Source organism: Chenopodium album, chromosome 8, assembly GCF_948465745.1.
Source record: "Chenopodium album chromosome 8, dcCheAlbu1.1, whole genome shotgun sequence".
Lineage (NCBI taxonomy): Eukaryota > Viridiplantae > Streptophyta > Magnoliopsida > Caryophyllales > Amaranthaceae > Chenopodium > Chenopodium album.
The window spans coordinates 7725904-7744209 of record NC_137841.1 but is presented as its reverse complement, the minus strand read 5'-3'; the positions used below and the strand labels follow the sequence as shown (position 1 = coordinate 7744209).

General features: G+C 31.7%; 1 protein-coding gene across 1 annotated transcript; it reads left to right on the top strand.

Moving 5' to 3' along the window:
* Positions 1–4187: 4187 nt before the first annotated feature.
* Positions 4188–5061, top strand: LOC145555787 (uncharacterized). The gene has a single exon (XM_081617509.1). It carries the CDS (start codon positions 4274–4276, stop codon positions 4859–4861), a length of 588 nt encoding a protein of 195 aa, XP_081473635.1. The 5' UTR covers positions 4188–4273; the 3' UTR covers positions 4862–5061.
* The last annotated feature ends 13245 nt before the right edge of the window (positions 5062–18306 follow it).

Below are 18306 nucleotides of genomic sequence, written 5' to 3'. Positions count from 1 at the left end.
GAACAGGGAAGAAGAGAGGGAACCCAAAAATATCGAAGGAAAAAAAAGGAAAGAAGGGGGGGTCATTAGAAATCACGTGCAAGTCACGTGCCCCAAGTCAACGCTGGATTTTATGGTCAATGTCGGAAGGTTAAGTCGGCTTCTCATTAAGAGCAAAAATTTAAATTCGGGTGGTGTTGGACAACATATTTTTAAGTTGGTAGTTTTAGACAAAAAAGTGTTTTTGACGGGTGTTTTTGGACAAAATTTCATACTTTATACTCCCTCCGTCCCCTTTTGATAGTTCCTTATGGGCAAATTTTAGTCCCAAAATGTTCACCCCATTTGTTTTTTCCAACAACCATTAGTATTAATTTTTTTTACCAAAATTCCCTCCAATTTGCAAGAATACTTGTGCAAATTTAAATTTCCCATAAAAAATTTGTTTTACTATGTACTTTTATTGTTTTTTTTCTCTTTATTTTTTTGCATACCTAATGTCAATTTACTTTTTAAGTGTACTTTAACTAGCTATTCTTATTTGTGTTTATTAATTCCCGTGAAAAATGCCTATAAGGAACTGTCAAAAGGGGACGGAGGGAGTATTTATGTAGTAAAACAACATAAAAGCATAAATTACATCAAAATTTAAACTCCGTCGATCATTCTAAATCTTAAACTTTTGGGTGTTAGAATTTGCTTATTAATTAAGTTTACTTATAATTAAATGATTTAGCATTAAATTAACATTACACTATAATAGTTTCATATAATTTAATGCTTAGAGAGTCTCTATTTAACAACCACAACTAAAATTCGGCTAAATTGCGACCGTATTTCTATGACCGTCTGAAAAACGGTTGCAAATTATGAAATTTGCGACCGTTTTTTATGCGGTCGCAATATTACGACTGCTTTGACAACGATCACAAATTTGCGACCGTTTTTAGCCTTTTAAACGGTCGCTAGGATGTTTGAATAATTAAAAATAATTCTAAATTAAATTAAATCGTTTGCGACCGTCAAAGACGGTCGTAAATGTCATAATCTGCAACCTTCAAAGAGACGGTCGTAAATATCATAATATGCGACCGTCAAAGATGGTCGTAAATGTCATAATCTGCGACCGTCAAAGAGACGGTCGTAAATGTCAGAATCTGCGACCGCCTCTAAAACGGTCGCAGATTTCTAATTTTGCGACCGTTTTAGCTGTCGTAATTGTTTTTTTTTTTAATTTTTAAAATAGGGTATAAAAGAGATGGAAACTCACCCTAACCCTAATATTTTCACAGCCGCTACTCCTTCATTTTCGTATCTCCTCTCTTTCCTTCTCACGTTCCTCCTCTCTCTAATTCTCTTTCTCTTTCTCTAAATTTCCTCCCGTACTCTTTCCTCTTCTCCTTCTCGTTCTCTTTCCTCACCTTCCTCCATCTCTGTTTCTTTGTTTCTTTTTCATTTTATCTTTTTCTTAGGATTTTTGTCAACTAATGAGTTGCGGTGTTGTATTTTCGTCAAAGTTTGGTATTAATGGTCAAATTCAACCATAAAAATTCCAGATCTGTAGTTTTTATGGTCGAATTTGACCATATAAAACTAAAGAGGAAGAAGTTTTGTGAAAGGTATGTATTTCTTCTCTGAATTTTTATTATATTTTTGTTTATTCTCAATTTTTGTTGTTTTATTTTGTTCTCTAATTTCCATGATTGTTCAATTTTTTTCCGATTTTTGTTTGTGTTTTTGTTTGAGTTTTGGTTCGATTTTTGTGTGTTTTTGTTTGAGTTTTGGTTCGAATTTTTGTTGATTTTGTTCAAATAGTGGTTCGATTTTTGTCGAAATTGTGTGATTGTTTGAATTTTTGTGGGTTTTTTTGAGTTGAATTTTTGTTCAAATTTTGCTTAGTGTTTGTGGGTTTGATTTGTTTTTGTATTTTTTTTGCTGATTTTTATTTAATTTTTGTGCATTTTATTTGTGGGTTAAATTTTTTTTTTATTAATTTATGTTGTTTTTTTTTCGATTTTTTGTTTGATTTTTGTAAATTTGTTCGAAATTATATGGGTTGTTTTTGTTGGTTTAATTGGATGTTTTTGTCGGTTCAATTTCTGGGTTGATTTTTTTGATAAATTTATTTTTTTGGGTTAAGGGTGGGTGGGTGGTGGTCGGTATTGATGGTTGAAGGTGGGCGAAGGTGGTGGTGGGTAGAGGGCGGCGGATAATGGTTGTTTAGGGTGGGCAGTGGTGGTGGCTTGGGTAGGTGGGATCTAGTTTCGGTGGATCTAGGTCAAGGGTGAGTGGGTGGTGGGTTTGTTTTCCTTTTTTTTTTTTTTTTTAAAAAACTTTTAGCGACCGCTTATGACGGTCGCTAATTTCAAGATTTGCGACCGTTTCATAAATCGGTTGCAATTATTAATATTTGCGACCGTTTTCTTCACGGTCGTTGAAAATAGTAAAAACGGTCATAAAAAATCTGCGACCGTCAAACAGTCGTAATTTTGTTTTTTTGCGACCAAGAGAATAACGATCGCCATGTTACGATCGTTGACGGCCGCAATTATGTTTTTCGACCGTTTTTGCTATTTTCTGCGACAGTTTGAGGCGATCGCAATGTGGCTCAATTTTAGTAGTGAACATTAACATTTACTGTGAGGTCAAGGGTATTTGGTGCAATTTTATACAAACCTCAACGGTACAAAGTGCATTTAAAAGTTTTCAGGGGTATATGGTGCATTTTCTATAACCTCGGGGGTACATGAACTTGTCTTATTTAATGCAATAATTCAACAAAAGGTAGTTTCTTACAACATTAATTGTTTGAAAGGTAATTTCTTACAACATTAATTGTATTATAAAGTAGTTTCTTATAACATCTATTGAATTGTTTAAAAGGTAGTTTCCTACAATATTTTTTTAATCAGGTAGTTTTTCACAAAAACCGACTTTAAGGTAGTTATTCACAAAAATTCCTTAAAATTATTTGTAATATGGAGAGAATAAAGAACGTTGTTGTGAGGGAGTGTAAGAAAATAGTGGATCAATCTAATAGGCAAGTGAGCAATATAATATTTTTTTTTAATATTTTTTTAGTGTTTAAAGAGCCACATGAAGGGGATGATAATCGATACCAGGATCTCCTAAAATCGAGTAGGAAGCTCTAAGCACTTGAGCTATCCCTCACTTCAGAATAACAGAATAATACACAAGTATTTTTTGACAAAATATAATACTTTAGGTGGTAATTCGTAAAACAACAACAATTTTACTCCCTCCGTCCCGTAATATAGTTCATGTTTGTGTTTTTTCACAGTATTTAAAAAATAGGAGGAAAAGTGGATAAATTACATTGATAAAAAGTAAAAGGTACAATCATGGATAAAAGTTAAAGAGGGAAAGTGGAAAAAGTACAAAGCATATGCAAAATTCAAGGGTAAATTAGGAAGTACAATGAATAAAGTTAGAAAAGTGAGAGTATAATAGTATTTACATACTATCCAAAAATAAAAACAGGAACAATATTTTGATACTCCAAAATAGAAAAATAAGAATAATATTATGGGACGGCCGGAGTAGGTGATAATTGTCAAAGAATACAAAAAAAAAAGGGTCTATTCACATTTACTTCAGTTCATTTCAACTTTAATTAATTCAATTCAGTTCAGCTTCAATCAGTTCATTTCAATTCAACTCCTAATTCCCCTCTCATAAAATATTTATTTCATTTCAAATCAGCTCATTTCATTAAATGTGAACATACCCTAAAGTAAAGTGGGTAGATTAGTAACGAATGAACAAATTAAAAAGAAAAATAAGGCTGGACTGAACTATGCTAGTTTACGCGAGCTTCGTACTGTAACGAGAAGTCACATGAATCATTTAATGGAATGGTTAATATCGATTAATAATTTTCCATAATCCATACCCTAGCTAGCTTAGACCGTTGTGAATTCGTGAAACACAATTCTTCAATGATGCCAAATATGATTTATTGATTGATGGATATTTCATTAAATGCTTTCATATACCATTTTTCATATAATTTAACCCCATACTAATTCGTGAGACACATGACCTTAATGGTGCCAAAATTTCTCTTGTTTTATATTTTCAACGCTAGCTAGCGAAAATGGGGGACTACAACCTATCCAAGAGGCAAGTTAGCAAGGAGTGGATGCCTTAGCTTATTAGCTTAATCTTCCCATCTATAAAATGAGTAGCATCAAGTGCATGGTTCAACACCAATTAAAACATCCAACATAAACATAAACATAAACATAATAAGCAAAGTGTTCCAATAACGAAAATGTCTCCAAAAACAGCCACTATCTCCCTCGCTCTCCTCGCAATTACTCTTACTCTAACACTGTCCTCCGCCCATGCCCACTGCCCTGCTTCAACGATCCCTGGGATCTTGAAGTATTATGGGTTACCGCCCTCGATTTTCCCTGGTGATGCTGTGAGCTTCAGCTGCGATCCTGTCAACCAAAACTCCATCAGGTTAAATATTAACTTGCGTGGTAAATGTACCGTGGTTAACGAATTGGGTGCTATTCAAAATGTACTCAAGTGCTCAGAAAAGATATCGGCGGTCTTATCACATGACAAACTGAGCGAAGTTAAGGGAGTGACTGTCCAACTCTATGTTAAGCTTCTCCCTTGGCTCGATGCTGCACCATTTGGTCCCCTCATGACCATAACCGGTGCTGAAGCCTCTTACGCACCTTTTAACATAAAGTTGTTTATGTTTAAGTCTGACACAGGTGATAGTCCAGCCTTCCCCTACATGTTATTCCCTAATCAAGCTCCCAAGTGTGCCAATCTCGCTTTCTATGACACCGTTGTTGCCAACACCAACCAAGATATTCCTTTAATTCCTATTCTTGTTGCTTAATAAGCCAAGTTCACGCTTCCACTCGCACGCAGTCTTGCACTTCACTTGGTGATGCTTATCAATCGTTTCTATTTTATCGTGTATGTTTGTGTTTTATCCTTTATCTATGCTTCTATTTTTGTTTGTTTGAATAAATCTGCTTAAATGTAAGCAGCCCATCAATGTAACACATCTTGTACTTGTATGATCATCTCATTATTTTTGTTTGTTTGAATAAATCTGCTTAAATGTTTCTATCAGTCTTATTTATGTATCATAGAATTTTTTTGCTTAGCTTATCAAGATGTCACACTACTAAAAAAAACTTGGAAAAATGACCCCCAATTAAAGACCCGTTATTTAACTAACGGATTTGTTTGATGTAAGAGATTTTATTTTAGTTATACCGGGCCTCTTAGGTGTATTAGAAAAAAAAATATAAAAAAAATTAAGAGACCGGTTCTCTACCTAAGGGTCTTGAAAAAAAAAAGATAATATATTGTTAACTTAGATGGAACACACAAGAGGGGGGTGAATTGTGTAGGAACTAGTGTTCCCAAATTTTGCGGAAATTAAAAACGTAGAACGAAATAAATGATGCAAAGAGATTTTTACGTGGAAACTCCTTGTGCCCAACAAGGAGAAAACCATGACCACTTGGGATTTTCGAACACGACTTCACTAAATAGGGCAACTACTCCGTTACAACCTATAAGGAACTCGAAAAACCTTAAGTTCTAATTAGAACCTAAGCCAACCCCAAATGCTCACTCTAGCTTCTACTCCGAAGCCTACACTCAAGACTTAACTCTAAGTCTTTACAAGGATCACTCAACCCTTTCCCAAATTACAACTCAGTAATTTGAACTCTACGTGTTTAGATATCTTACAATAGTTGGAACATAGGAATACTCTCACTGACAAATATAATTTTTTTTTACTCAAATGTTGTACGATTGTCAGGATACCTTAAAACTAAAAATCAACTCCTTTTTTATACTGTTTCATCAACCTAGCCACCTTCCCCACATTCTCCACTACTTGAGGTGGTATTCCTAAACTTTAGGAACTAACTCAAGCAATGTAGAGAAGTCAGGAAAGTCGTTCAATATAGAACGTGGGATGAGATTTGAATAAATCTTTTCCTTGGAGAGTAATTTAAGGAATCAGTTAAAATCTTTTTACAGAAGATATTTATTTTGTTAATAAATATAACAAAGAAATATCTTTTTATAATTTTAACAAAAACCAAAAATAAGATAAAAACCAATTTTATAAAACTGATTGATCGTTTCACTTTTAATTCCAATTAACTCTCGTATTCCTTGTGTTCCAACCAATCATAAAATATCAAACACTTACATAAAGCCTAAAAATAATAACTCATACTTTTTAGTCTTCATGTAATGCCCGTTACTTTTATGATATTCCAATTGGACCTTTGATAACTCTATCTTGCCAAATAGAACATCCAAGCATAAAACCTTATTTGCCTTCTTCACTTCAAATTGTTGTGTATCCCATATGTAGAATAAGGACTTCTCTTAGTTCTTACCCCGGAACTTTGTTCTTAATAAGAACATGCCTAAATAAACTGCACACTTAATACACTTTTATCAAATCGAGTTTGCTTGTCATCACCAAAACTAATTTTATATGTATATATATATATATATATATATATATATATATATATATATATATATATATATATATATATATATATATATATATATATATATATATAATAGGTTGTTAGAGATACTGTATGTTTTAATATAAAGTTTCATTATCCAATTTTTAAAATAATTTTTATTAACATTTAATTATATAAAAATAATGTTAAACGAATGCATTGACATGTATGTAATGTTTGAATGTGGCATGTATTATGGGACAGGGAAGCTTCTAACGTAGTCGTCGACTACGGACGACTACAGACGACTATGGGCGACCACGCTAAGGGATTAAATCTAAACCATATTATGGTTGTTGCTTTATCTTAGCCTTTGAATATTACAGTTTTGAAAAATTATAAAATCTAATTTACACCTCATTTAAGTCATGACCAGTCAGCGCCCCGTGAGCAAAGTGTTGTTTGTTTTCTTACTTTTAGAGGGTAATTTTTTTTTCTTTTCAAATTATGAATTTTTTTTTAAAAAAAAAAAACATCCAATTTAACTTTCAACTTTCATTAATCATCCAAAACACATCTTAAAATTATCAAATTATATAAGATTTCATTAAGATTAACGTATAATCATTACATATATGCTTCAATTTTCTTAAAACCAGAGTTTGTAATCAATTTCAATATCTACATTCTTGAAAGTTTACGGATTATATCTTATTATTTCGTGATTAATTGTTAGAAGGAAAAATGGAATCTAAAAATCCAACCTTTGGCCGGTCTGACAATAAAAATCCAACCTTCTATTAATCTCACAAAAATCCAACCTTTGCCCCCCACCTTCTTTGACAGATCCATTTGACCTTGAACCTGTTAAACAGGTTAAAATCTTTTTTTTTTCCTTTTTTTTCTTTCTCCTTCCTCCTTCCTCCTTCCTCCTTCCTTTCTCTTTCCTTCCCCTCCATCTTTTCCGGTCACCGACCCAAAACCACCCAACCACGACCACCCAACCCCCTCCCCTTAAAAAACCGACCACCCTATTTTTTTTTTCCTTTTTTTTTCTTTCTCCTTCCTCCTTCCTCCTTCCTTTCTCTTTCCTTCCCCTCCATGTTTTCTGGTCACCGACCCAAAACCACACAACCACGACCACCCAACCCCCTCCCCTTCAAAAACCGACCACCCAACCCCCTCCCCTTCAAAAACCGACCACCTAACCCCCTCCCCTTCAAAAACCGACCACCCTAACCCCCTCCCCTTCAAAATCCGACCACCCTACCCCCTCCCCTTCAAAAACCGACCACTCTAAGGTGGTAGTGGTGGCAGGGTACGGTGGGGACGGGGGTTCTCTGTTTTTTTGTTTTTTTTTAAATTTTTTTTAAATAATTAAAAAAATAATTAACCAATTAATAGCTGACACGTGGCATGTAACTTACAAAAACCGGTCATCAACAGGTAATGGATCTGTCAAAGAAGGTAGGGCGCAAAGGTTGGATATTTGTGAGATTAAACGAAGGTTGGATTTTTATTGTCAGACCGGCCAAAGGTTGGATTTTTAGATTCCATTTTTCCTTGTTAGAATAGGTATGATTTTATGTTTAATTTGATCAGCCAGATGAATTCATGAATAATCATCCACCATTATTGTATGTTGAAGCTATGGACATGATTTTAGGTTGAAGATGTATACACAAAAAAAAAAATTTGAAAAAAAAATAAAAAAATAAAAAAAAAAAAACTGATTTGCATTATTTTTTCCTTTTTTAACATTTTTTGTGCCATTTTTTCCTTGGAAACATCAATCATGTTAATAGATAAATATAAAATCAGAATCTATTTAACTATTACTAAAACAGAAGTTGTTGACATCATCATTTCCCACGTGTCGTTTTCTCAATAAAAAATTTCCTGCCTAAATGTAATGATGATGCCATTTTTTTCGTAAAGTTATCATATTTAACATTTTTGAAATTTAATTAAATATTGGAAGCTTCTACATTATAACTAAAATCTATCAATTTATCGTAGGAAATTGAAACAATTTTAAATACCATACTCTTAAATGATCTCCTACATTGAACTATGAATTAGACAACATTGAACAGATACTACTACGCTCATAATTTTGATAAAAATATAAAAAAAATTAGAAATTAAAAAATATACGTAATTCTTATTTATATTCATGTATAATAGCGATTAATTTTTAAAATGTACAAATTAAAATTAGGTTTTTATAAACCGTGAATCGCATGGGTTCTAACCTAGTATAAATTCTAATATAAGGAAAGAATCTTTTCCATAACTAAAATATTTTTTTGAACAATCATACTTAAAATATCACAAATATATTCTTGTCAAAAAATTATCAATCAAAATATATATATATATATATATTCCATGATTATTGCATTAAACGTGAGTTTAAGAAAAAAAATTGCATTGAACGTCAAGTACAGGTTACTAGAGAATTATTAGGCTACAAGTCAGCCAACTAATATGATATATGAGTATATGACTAAATCATAAATAAAGATATATTTGATTGTACATACTCCACAATAAAATTAGTGGAATATATTTGCATTGGTACCGTTCTTAGTCTAACACTTTAAGTAATTAAATCTTTATTTAAGATTAATTGTATATAACTAAATAAATAAATATCTTAGTCTAACTAAATAATTTTTTTTTTTGACGGAACTAAATAAATATTTATGTAAGATTAGAATTTACAATAAAATGGAATATATCTTTATAAGTTAAAGCTAAATTATTATTTTTTGATTATTAGTTAAAACTAAATAAAAACTTTATTAGTTATATACTTCGTATATAATAAAAGTGGAATATATGTAAGATTAAGGGCCTGTTCATATTTACTGAACTGAACTGATTGGAGCTAAACTGAGCTGAAATGAAAATTTTATGAGAAAAAAAAAATTAGGAGCTGAGCTGAACTGAACTGAATTGAAATGAACTGAAATTAAGTAAATGTGAACAGGTCCTACAGGCCATTAGGGCATATTCTGATTGACTGAGCTGAACTGAACAAAACTTATTAGAGCTGAACTGAATATTTTATGAGAGAAGGAAATTAAGATATGAACTGAAATGAACTTAATGGAGCTGAACTGAACTGAACTGAAAATAATCTGAAGAAAATAGCCCATAGTCTAACGCCTATAATAAGCTGAACTGAACTGAAGTTATTAGAGCCGCACTGATATTCTTGCATCCCTTCCATCTGACCCATTGCCATCCCTAGATGCACCCAAAATGAATGTCTTTTTTCTTGCCTTTAAATTTTGCTTTTAGATATCCCTAAGTAAAACTTTGGAGTATCTAAAATGATATTTTATATTTTCCCCCAAATTCATAGAAATATACTATGTAACAATCATTACTTCGTCTAATCACACTCGTTTCTAATAAAAACAACTTGACATCAAGTACATATTATTTTTAAGCAACAATATATACTTGAATTTACGTAGTACGTAAGAAAAAACGTAACTAGGTGATCCAAAATAACTTCTAGTCACTCCTAAAATAAGAAGAAAAAGATTAATTTGTCTTTATTCGGAGGTCATTTATTGAAATTCGTACACACAAGAATCATAGCAATATCGATTAGTTCTTTGTTTTTGTAATGGATTTATTTTGCGTAGAACAAACTCACAAAGTATACTTAAAACTCGCTTTTAGATATCCCCAATTTAATTTTGGACATACCCAAAATGATATTCTTTAGTCAATCAGACCGCTTGAGGAATATAAGACTTGATTAATAAATAGATCACGGAGTATAAACTATCTCCCATTTTGGGGTATACCTAAGTTATATATCGGCGTACCTAAAACAAAGTGGTTCATTTTTTTTTTGGTACAAAATACATAAATATATATTAATACAGTTATTTGGGATATTCACATACATATTTAGTAATCTTGACTATATTAATTGTCACTCTATCTAGATTAAGGGCATGTTCACATTTACTGAACTAAACTGAACTGAACTGAATTGATCGAGCTGAAATGAATACTTTATGAGAGAGGAAAATTAAGAGCTAAACTGAACTGAACTGATTAGAGCTGAACTGAACTGAACTGATTAGAGCTTAACTGAATTGAAATTAAGTAAATGTGAACAGGCCCTAAGTTGTCACTTTTGGAAATTTGGATATACCTATTTTATATTTAGGCGTACCTAAAACAGAGGGGTTCAATTCTTTTTTTTTTTTCTTTTTTTACAAAATACATAAATTAATATTAATACAATTATTTCGTATATTCACATTCATATTTAGTAATCTTGACTAGATTAATTGTCACTCTATCTAAACAAGGTCTCATAATATAAGTTAATCACAATTCTTTTCAAATTAGAAATTAAAGCCTGAATCTATACTATTAATATATTAAAAGGTGTTCCTAAAAACGTCTCTATGCAACGTAGGCCTCCTTACTACGCCATGACAGTACACTCACTCAACTCCTTATTGTGCCACTTCATCCACTCAATTCCTCAATATGTTTTTGTATATCCCTCCATTAATTCACAATAAATGCTATCTAAATCTAAACAAGGATTGTTATGTAACAGGTAATGTTTTGGCCGAGAAGTTAATTTCAGCATTTAAATTCAGGCTTTCTACTTTAATAATAACCGTGATTATGCTGATGAGACCTCAGTTAGATAGAGTGACAATAAATCTATCCAGGAGTTCTAAAAATGGATGTGATTATCCAAAATAACCATATACTCTATATTTTGTAAAATAAATAAAAAATTAAACCACTTCATTTTAGGTGCTCACATATAACTTAGGAATACCCAAAACGGAAAACATTGTATACATCGAACGTGATCTATATTTTAATTAATAAAGTTTTATATTTGTCAATCGTTCTAATTGACTAATGACATTCAAATTTTTCATACGCCCAAAATGAAATTGAGGATATCTAAATGCAAAATTTTGATTATAATGATCTAACTTACAACTTAGGTATTGTTTGGCATCATTTTTGGTTTTCAGTTTTCTTTTTTTTTGTAAAACTAAAAACCAAAAACAGGAAACAAGAAAAAGGTGTTTCCACTTTTTTTGTTGCCAGTTTTCAAAATTATCATGATTTTAATAAGTCTAAATAATTTTTGCTTCATTATGTGACATATATAATATACTTTAAAAAAACCAAAAAACCATAGCAATGTCAAACATCTAATTTTTTTTTTTTTTTTTTTTTTTTTTTTTTTTTTTTTTTTTTTGCTTTTTTTTTAAAAAAAACATCTAAGTTAGACATTTCTTTCAACCTTTTTTTTAGTATTATTAACGGCATAATATATTAAATTACCAACTGATAAACCTCCACCCCTAATTTTAATTTGACTATACATCACAACCAATAATAGTAATTTTTTATAATTTTTAATTTAAATAGATTAACCTTATTATAATTTTAAATTAAATAGATTAACCTTATCGTAATCATCTCTCGCTTTTCCTCCAAAAAAAAAAAAATTGGTGTTTTAAATAATTTTCTTTTTTTATTAAAATAAAAAATAATGGGTAATATACTTATTATAGGCAAAGATGAAAAGATATTGGGATATTCCACCTTAAATCACGAATCACAAAGGTTTAAATTTATATTCGGATTCTTTGAGGATTTATGTTGTAGAAAAACGGTAAAAGAAAGAAACAAGATATTATTAAGTGAAATATGATGAGTGATTAACTATTGCCAAAGATGAAAAGATTTTAAGATATTCCTATGTCACAACAATGTTAGTTATTAATAATTATTAATTAAACATAGTTAGAATTTGTTATGTGAAAATTTAATTAAATTTGAATATTCCAATATAAATAATTAAGTTTTTTTTTCCCGAACAAATTTAATTAAGTATTTCAATGTACGCAAAAATAGTAAAAAAAATCCATGTATAAATAATATACGTAAAGTGTTTTTTAAATATAAAGAAAATTATCCTTTGGAAATATTTTTAAAATATCATGATCCTATCTTAAGGCAAAGATGGTGGAGACTTGAAGACTAAAAGATACTCTCTTATCACGCATATTTTCCGATTTTTTTTTTGTTTTTTTTTTTTGGAATATATTTAATTGCTAATCCTTGATGTTCATCAATGGTGGCTTAGACATAAAACATGTAATTGATGTCATATTACAATTTATATTGACTAAAAAAACATAGATATTAATGTAATGATTATCAATTTTTTACTACTAATTTCACATTATTGATGAATGAAGTTTGAAATTGATGATAAAAGTTAAGGTTGGCAATGGAGATTTTTCTTTTAATAATCCATTGATAAGGGTTGAGTTTAACATTATTGATGATGAAAATTAAAGATGAAACTAATTATGTGTAACTAATTTATTTTTAATCCTTAATTATTTAACGAAACAACACATTAATGAATTTTTAAATCATAATTGTTAGTTTTTTTGGAGAATGAATGTTTTGGTTGAAGCTGAAGGTTTTAGGATGAAGATGACATAAAAGATTAATAATGTGAAAGATGATTTAGGTTGAAGATGAAATATTTAAATTTTTTTCGATTTTAATGAAAAAAATATATTCATATGTGTAAAACAAAAAAAAAAAAAAAAAAAAAAAAAAAAAAAAAAAAAAGTAACCAAACAATCCTTGGATGATTGTGTAGCTTAGGTGTTGGATTGGGTGGCTATGATTAGACAACTAATAAATCAACGGTTCAGATTTAATCCCTTAGTATAGTCGTCCGTAGTCGACGACTACGATAGAATTTTTATATGGGACAGAGGGAGTAGCTAAACAATAATTAGAACATTGTCCTGGAAACACACTAGTTAGCTATCACAAATTCATATATCTAATATTAAACTTTCATATTAAGTCAGAAAAATTGTTTAGAATAATCCGTACGTTGCCTTATCTACACATAATAATCCTAAATTTGGTTTTTTCTTTTAATAATCCAAACTACAATGCAAATTTTATCAATATGATCCCAAATGGTCATCCAACTTGTTATAACAAGTTACATGCACATTTTAGCACCATGATTGGTAAAAAAGTAAATATATATATATATATATATATATATATATATATATAATTTAGAAATATAAAATAAAAAATAAAAAAACATAAAAACCCACCACACTTTCCCCCTACCATCACCATCCCCTCCCCACCCCGCCAAGCTCAACCCACCATGTCAGATGCCCTTACTCTAGCACCACCCCTCCCGTTACCCCCTTTTCTCGCCCCCTTAAACACCACACCACATACCCTATCCCGTAACCCCCCCCCCCCCCCCGATATCCCTAAAGGCCCTTCCCCCCCCCCCTCGGTCGGTTTAGCCCTCGACCGCCCGTCCCTCCACCCTCAAAACCCCTAGTCACCAGGGTTTTGAGGGTATGGGAGGAGTAGTTGGGGGTTTTGCAACGGGGAAAGGTTGTTTTAGGAATTTCGAGGGAGGGAAGGGGTCTAGTGGTTTAGAGGATATGACATAGGGTAGGAGGAAGGGCGGCGACCTACATAGGCGAGGAGCAGGGGTCAAGGCGCGATGGGGGGGCAGTGGAGGCCTGGACTGGGTCAACAGTGGGGAAGGGAGCAGAGGTGGCTAGGGCTGGTAGTGGTGGTTTCTATGAGAGAAGGGAATTAGTAACTTATGATTACTATGTACATATAAATTAATTTCCTTAGGTAAGTTTTTTTAAAAAAAAAAAAAAAGAAAAGATATCATGGAAATGCGATGACACTTAGTCCATGGTCATATTCCGACATTAAAGTCCCTCCTCATACCAAAAGTGATTTATGAGGACCTTTTCACCACTTTGAACATAAAAGGTCCTTCGTCGCAAAAAAAATGAACATATAAGTACCTTTCTAACAAATTTTTCTGTAAAAGCTTTGAAAAATTAGTGCACATCATATTGATTTTTTTTTTTTTTTTTTTTACAATAGCAAATGTATTTATAATATCATAGTCAAAGATTCAAATACTAAAGTAATCACCAAGATTATTACAGAAGTACACGTGTCGTGTCCATACTAATATTTTCCCGCCATAATTTTTCATTAATATACTATATACCAAAAAAAAAAACACCTAAATAATAGAACAATAATACCTTTATTTACAAAAATAATTTTTTTTGAGGGGAAAATAAAATATTAAATGTATATCTAATCTATAAACAAATACAAACTTATAGCAATATATAAATATAAATTTTTCTTGTGAATATCCGAGTGGTTGCTCGGGAAAATAACTAGTTTATAAAATACAGAACAAGAACTAAAACTTAAATTATGGCTTTTAACACTTAAGCCTTTACAACAACTTTTGACATTATAAATAAAATTAAACTTTAATTGGCTGGACATGTCGCAGATTAGGGACTCCTTACAAACTAAGGAGCAAAACATACTACACAATCAATAGCTTACCTCATTGGCAAGAATGCTTATCCTTACCTAACAAAACCAATTCATCACCAAGTAAGGTCATCAAATGAGCCACTGAACTAGTGACCTCCTAATCAATAGCTTACCTCATTGGCAAAATTGCTTTGACAACGTCGCATTGAGGCTCAAGAAACTCCAAAACAAAGTTTAGGCGCCAACTTCAGATAACAAATTTCAAGAGTAAAGATCACAAGAATCATTACAACCAAGGGAAAAGAAACCAAACCAATACCACTTCAACAAAATACACACCTTAGCCAAGGCCAACTTCTTATTCAAACCTCCAACAACAAAACCTGCAAACACTTTTACCACTATAACCACACCACAATCCTTAACAAAGGATCCAAACTCCCTCTACACACAACCATCCAAAATACTATGGCCAACAGAACTTAATAGCCCATAAAACAACCAAAGGGAGCTAAAAATACCATAAAACAAACTAAGACAAGTAAACTCTGATAATTTAATTACCAACTAAAAAATACTTAGGAAAGATAACAAACCAGAGGAGAGCACCGTCCAAACCGAAAACCTGAAACCACGAACACAAACACGAACCCACGAATACAAGGAACCTCAAAACCCTAGCCCTAACTTCATCGTTTCCGTCACAAACTTCTCTTGACGGCGGCGTTAGGCCTAGCACTCCAGTGCAAGGATCCACGAAACCCTAACCCTAACTTTATCGTTTCCGTCATGGTCAAAATTACTAATGACCTATGACGGCGGCGTTAGGCCTTGTCCTTAGGCCTTGTTTCACCGGCGGAGAGACCTTTTAAACAATATCTTTCCACGCACGCTGAGGTGGGGAAGGTGGAGGAGTTCAGCGTTCAGAATTAATCCCCTTGAAACTTTTTTGACAGGTATATGCTCACACAAACACCTTCAAAACTAGAAGAACTGAATATGAGAAGGTAAGGGCGTCAACTTTTATAGTGTGAGAAATTAAAGACGCTCAATAGAGGAGGGAGAAAGGGAGAAGTAAGGACAAGAAGAAGAGAAAAGAAGGCTCGCCGGAGATAGGAGATCGGCTTCTAATCGGTGAGGATGAAGACACCTCAGAGAAGGGGAACGAAGAAGGGGAGAAGGAAAGTAAGTGAAGAAGAGGAGGGGAGGAGGAGACTCGTCGGAGTTCGGCTGCAGCGCCAGAACTCCGGTGAGTTACTAGGGTTTTATGTGGTTGTGGGTCGCAGAGGATTTAGAGAGAGAACATAGAGTTTTATGTAGTTATAGACCAGATCAAATGCACGGCATATTGACAATGATATAAAATAAAAAAAAAATAAAAAAAACATGAATTCAAAGTATAAGCACACAGGCCATGCTTGTTCCATAAATATTCACCCATTTAACGTTGTCTTAAAAACCTAGAAGAATAAAAACAATGAGATCGGACAAATTCGATGGTACATATTGTATTTTATAGGAGACAAGGAGTGGATGTTTAAATAAGGAATTTTTTTGAACAACTACCTTATGTATATACATATCAAATTTTGCAATAAACAACCTTATAAATATGATGTATTTTCAATCATTTTTTCTACTTATTCGGTTATTCCACCCAATTTCTCAATAACCATCTTATAACTCCTACTTCCCCTTCTTTTTCATTGTTAAATTAAGCACATGGTAGCAACTTACAATATTTAGGTTTTATAAGGTACTTTCTTAAAACAATTTTTTTATGGGAAATTCTTCCGTGTACCCCTAAGGTTTTACAAAATGCACCGTGTACCCATGAAAACTTTCAAATGCACCATGTACCCCTGATGTTTGTAAATAAATGCACCAAAAAACCCTAATCCGATCCTCTAACAAATGCACATATCATTGACTAATCAAACTAAAATCATGCCCACACACTGACTCACTTTCAGTACTTTATATTTATGTAGTAAAACCGCCTAAAAGCATAAATTACATCAAAACTTAAACTCCCTCAGCTCGATCATTCTAAATCCTAAACTTTTGGGTTTTAGAATTTGCTTTATTAATTCAGTTAACTTACACTTAAATGATTTAGCATTAAAGTAACATTAAACTATAATAATTTCATATAATGTGATACTTGAGAGTCTCAATTTAACTAAATTACTATTTATTATGAGTTTAAGGGTATTTGGTGCAATTTTATACAAACTTCAAAGGTACATGTATGGAGCATTTTAAAGTTTTCAGTGGTATACAGTGCTTTTTTTAAAACCTCAGGGGTACATGGAACAATTTTCCCTTAAATGTCTCTTATTCAATGTAATAATTCAACAAAAGGTAGCTTTTTACAACATTAATTGTTTTATAAAGTAGTTTCTTATAACATCTATTGAATTGTTTAAAAAGTAGTTTCTTACAACATTTTATTTAAAAAAGGTAGTTTTTCACAAAAACCGACTTATCTAAGGTAGTTAATTATTCAAAAACTTCCTTAACATTATTTGTAATATGAGAGAGAACAAAGAATGTTGTTGTGAGGAAGTGTAAAAAATATAGTGGATCAATCTAATAGGCAAGTAAGCAATAGAATTTGTTTTTTTTTTTTTAGTGTTTAAAGAGCCACAAGGACCCGGGATAAGAATCGATACCAGGATCTTCTCAAATCGGGAGGGAAACTCTAAGCACTCGAGTTATCCCTCACTTCAGAGTAACAGAATAATACACAAGTATTTTTTTACCAAAATAAAATACTTTAGGTGGTAATTCCTAAAACAACAATTGTACTCTTTTTGTCCTGCATTATAGTTGTTGTTTGTGTTTTTTCACGGTATTTAAGAAATATGAGAAAAAAGTGAAAAAATTACTATGAAAATGCCCTCCATGTGAGAAATTCGATCAAGGGTAAATTAGGTAGTATAATGAATAAAGTTAAAATGTGAGGGTATAATGGTCTTTATATACTATCCAAAAATAGAAACAGGAACAACATTTTAGTAATCCTAAATAGAAACATAGGAACTATATTATGGGACGGGGGGAGTAGGTGATAATTGTCAAAGAATCCATAAAATAAAGTGGGTAGATTAGTAACGAATGAACAAATGAAAAAGAAAAGTGGAGAAATCAATATAGGACTGAACTATCCTTTATGAAAATTCTATTGTGGTCGTTTGAAATATGACTATCATAATATTTAATGATTATATAGTTCATAATTAACGTATTTTCATCCAAGCAAGTAATTAATTATATAACTCTATTTTTCTATAAAACATTATTATCAACATTTTTTAATTTTTCAAATTTGTAGTTTTACTTATATAATTTTTACTCTTATTTTATAGTTTCTCGAAAAATATTTATTTTATGTTGGATTGAAATTTTCAAATATTATATTTGCATTGTA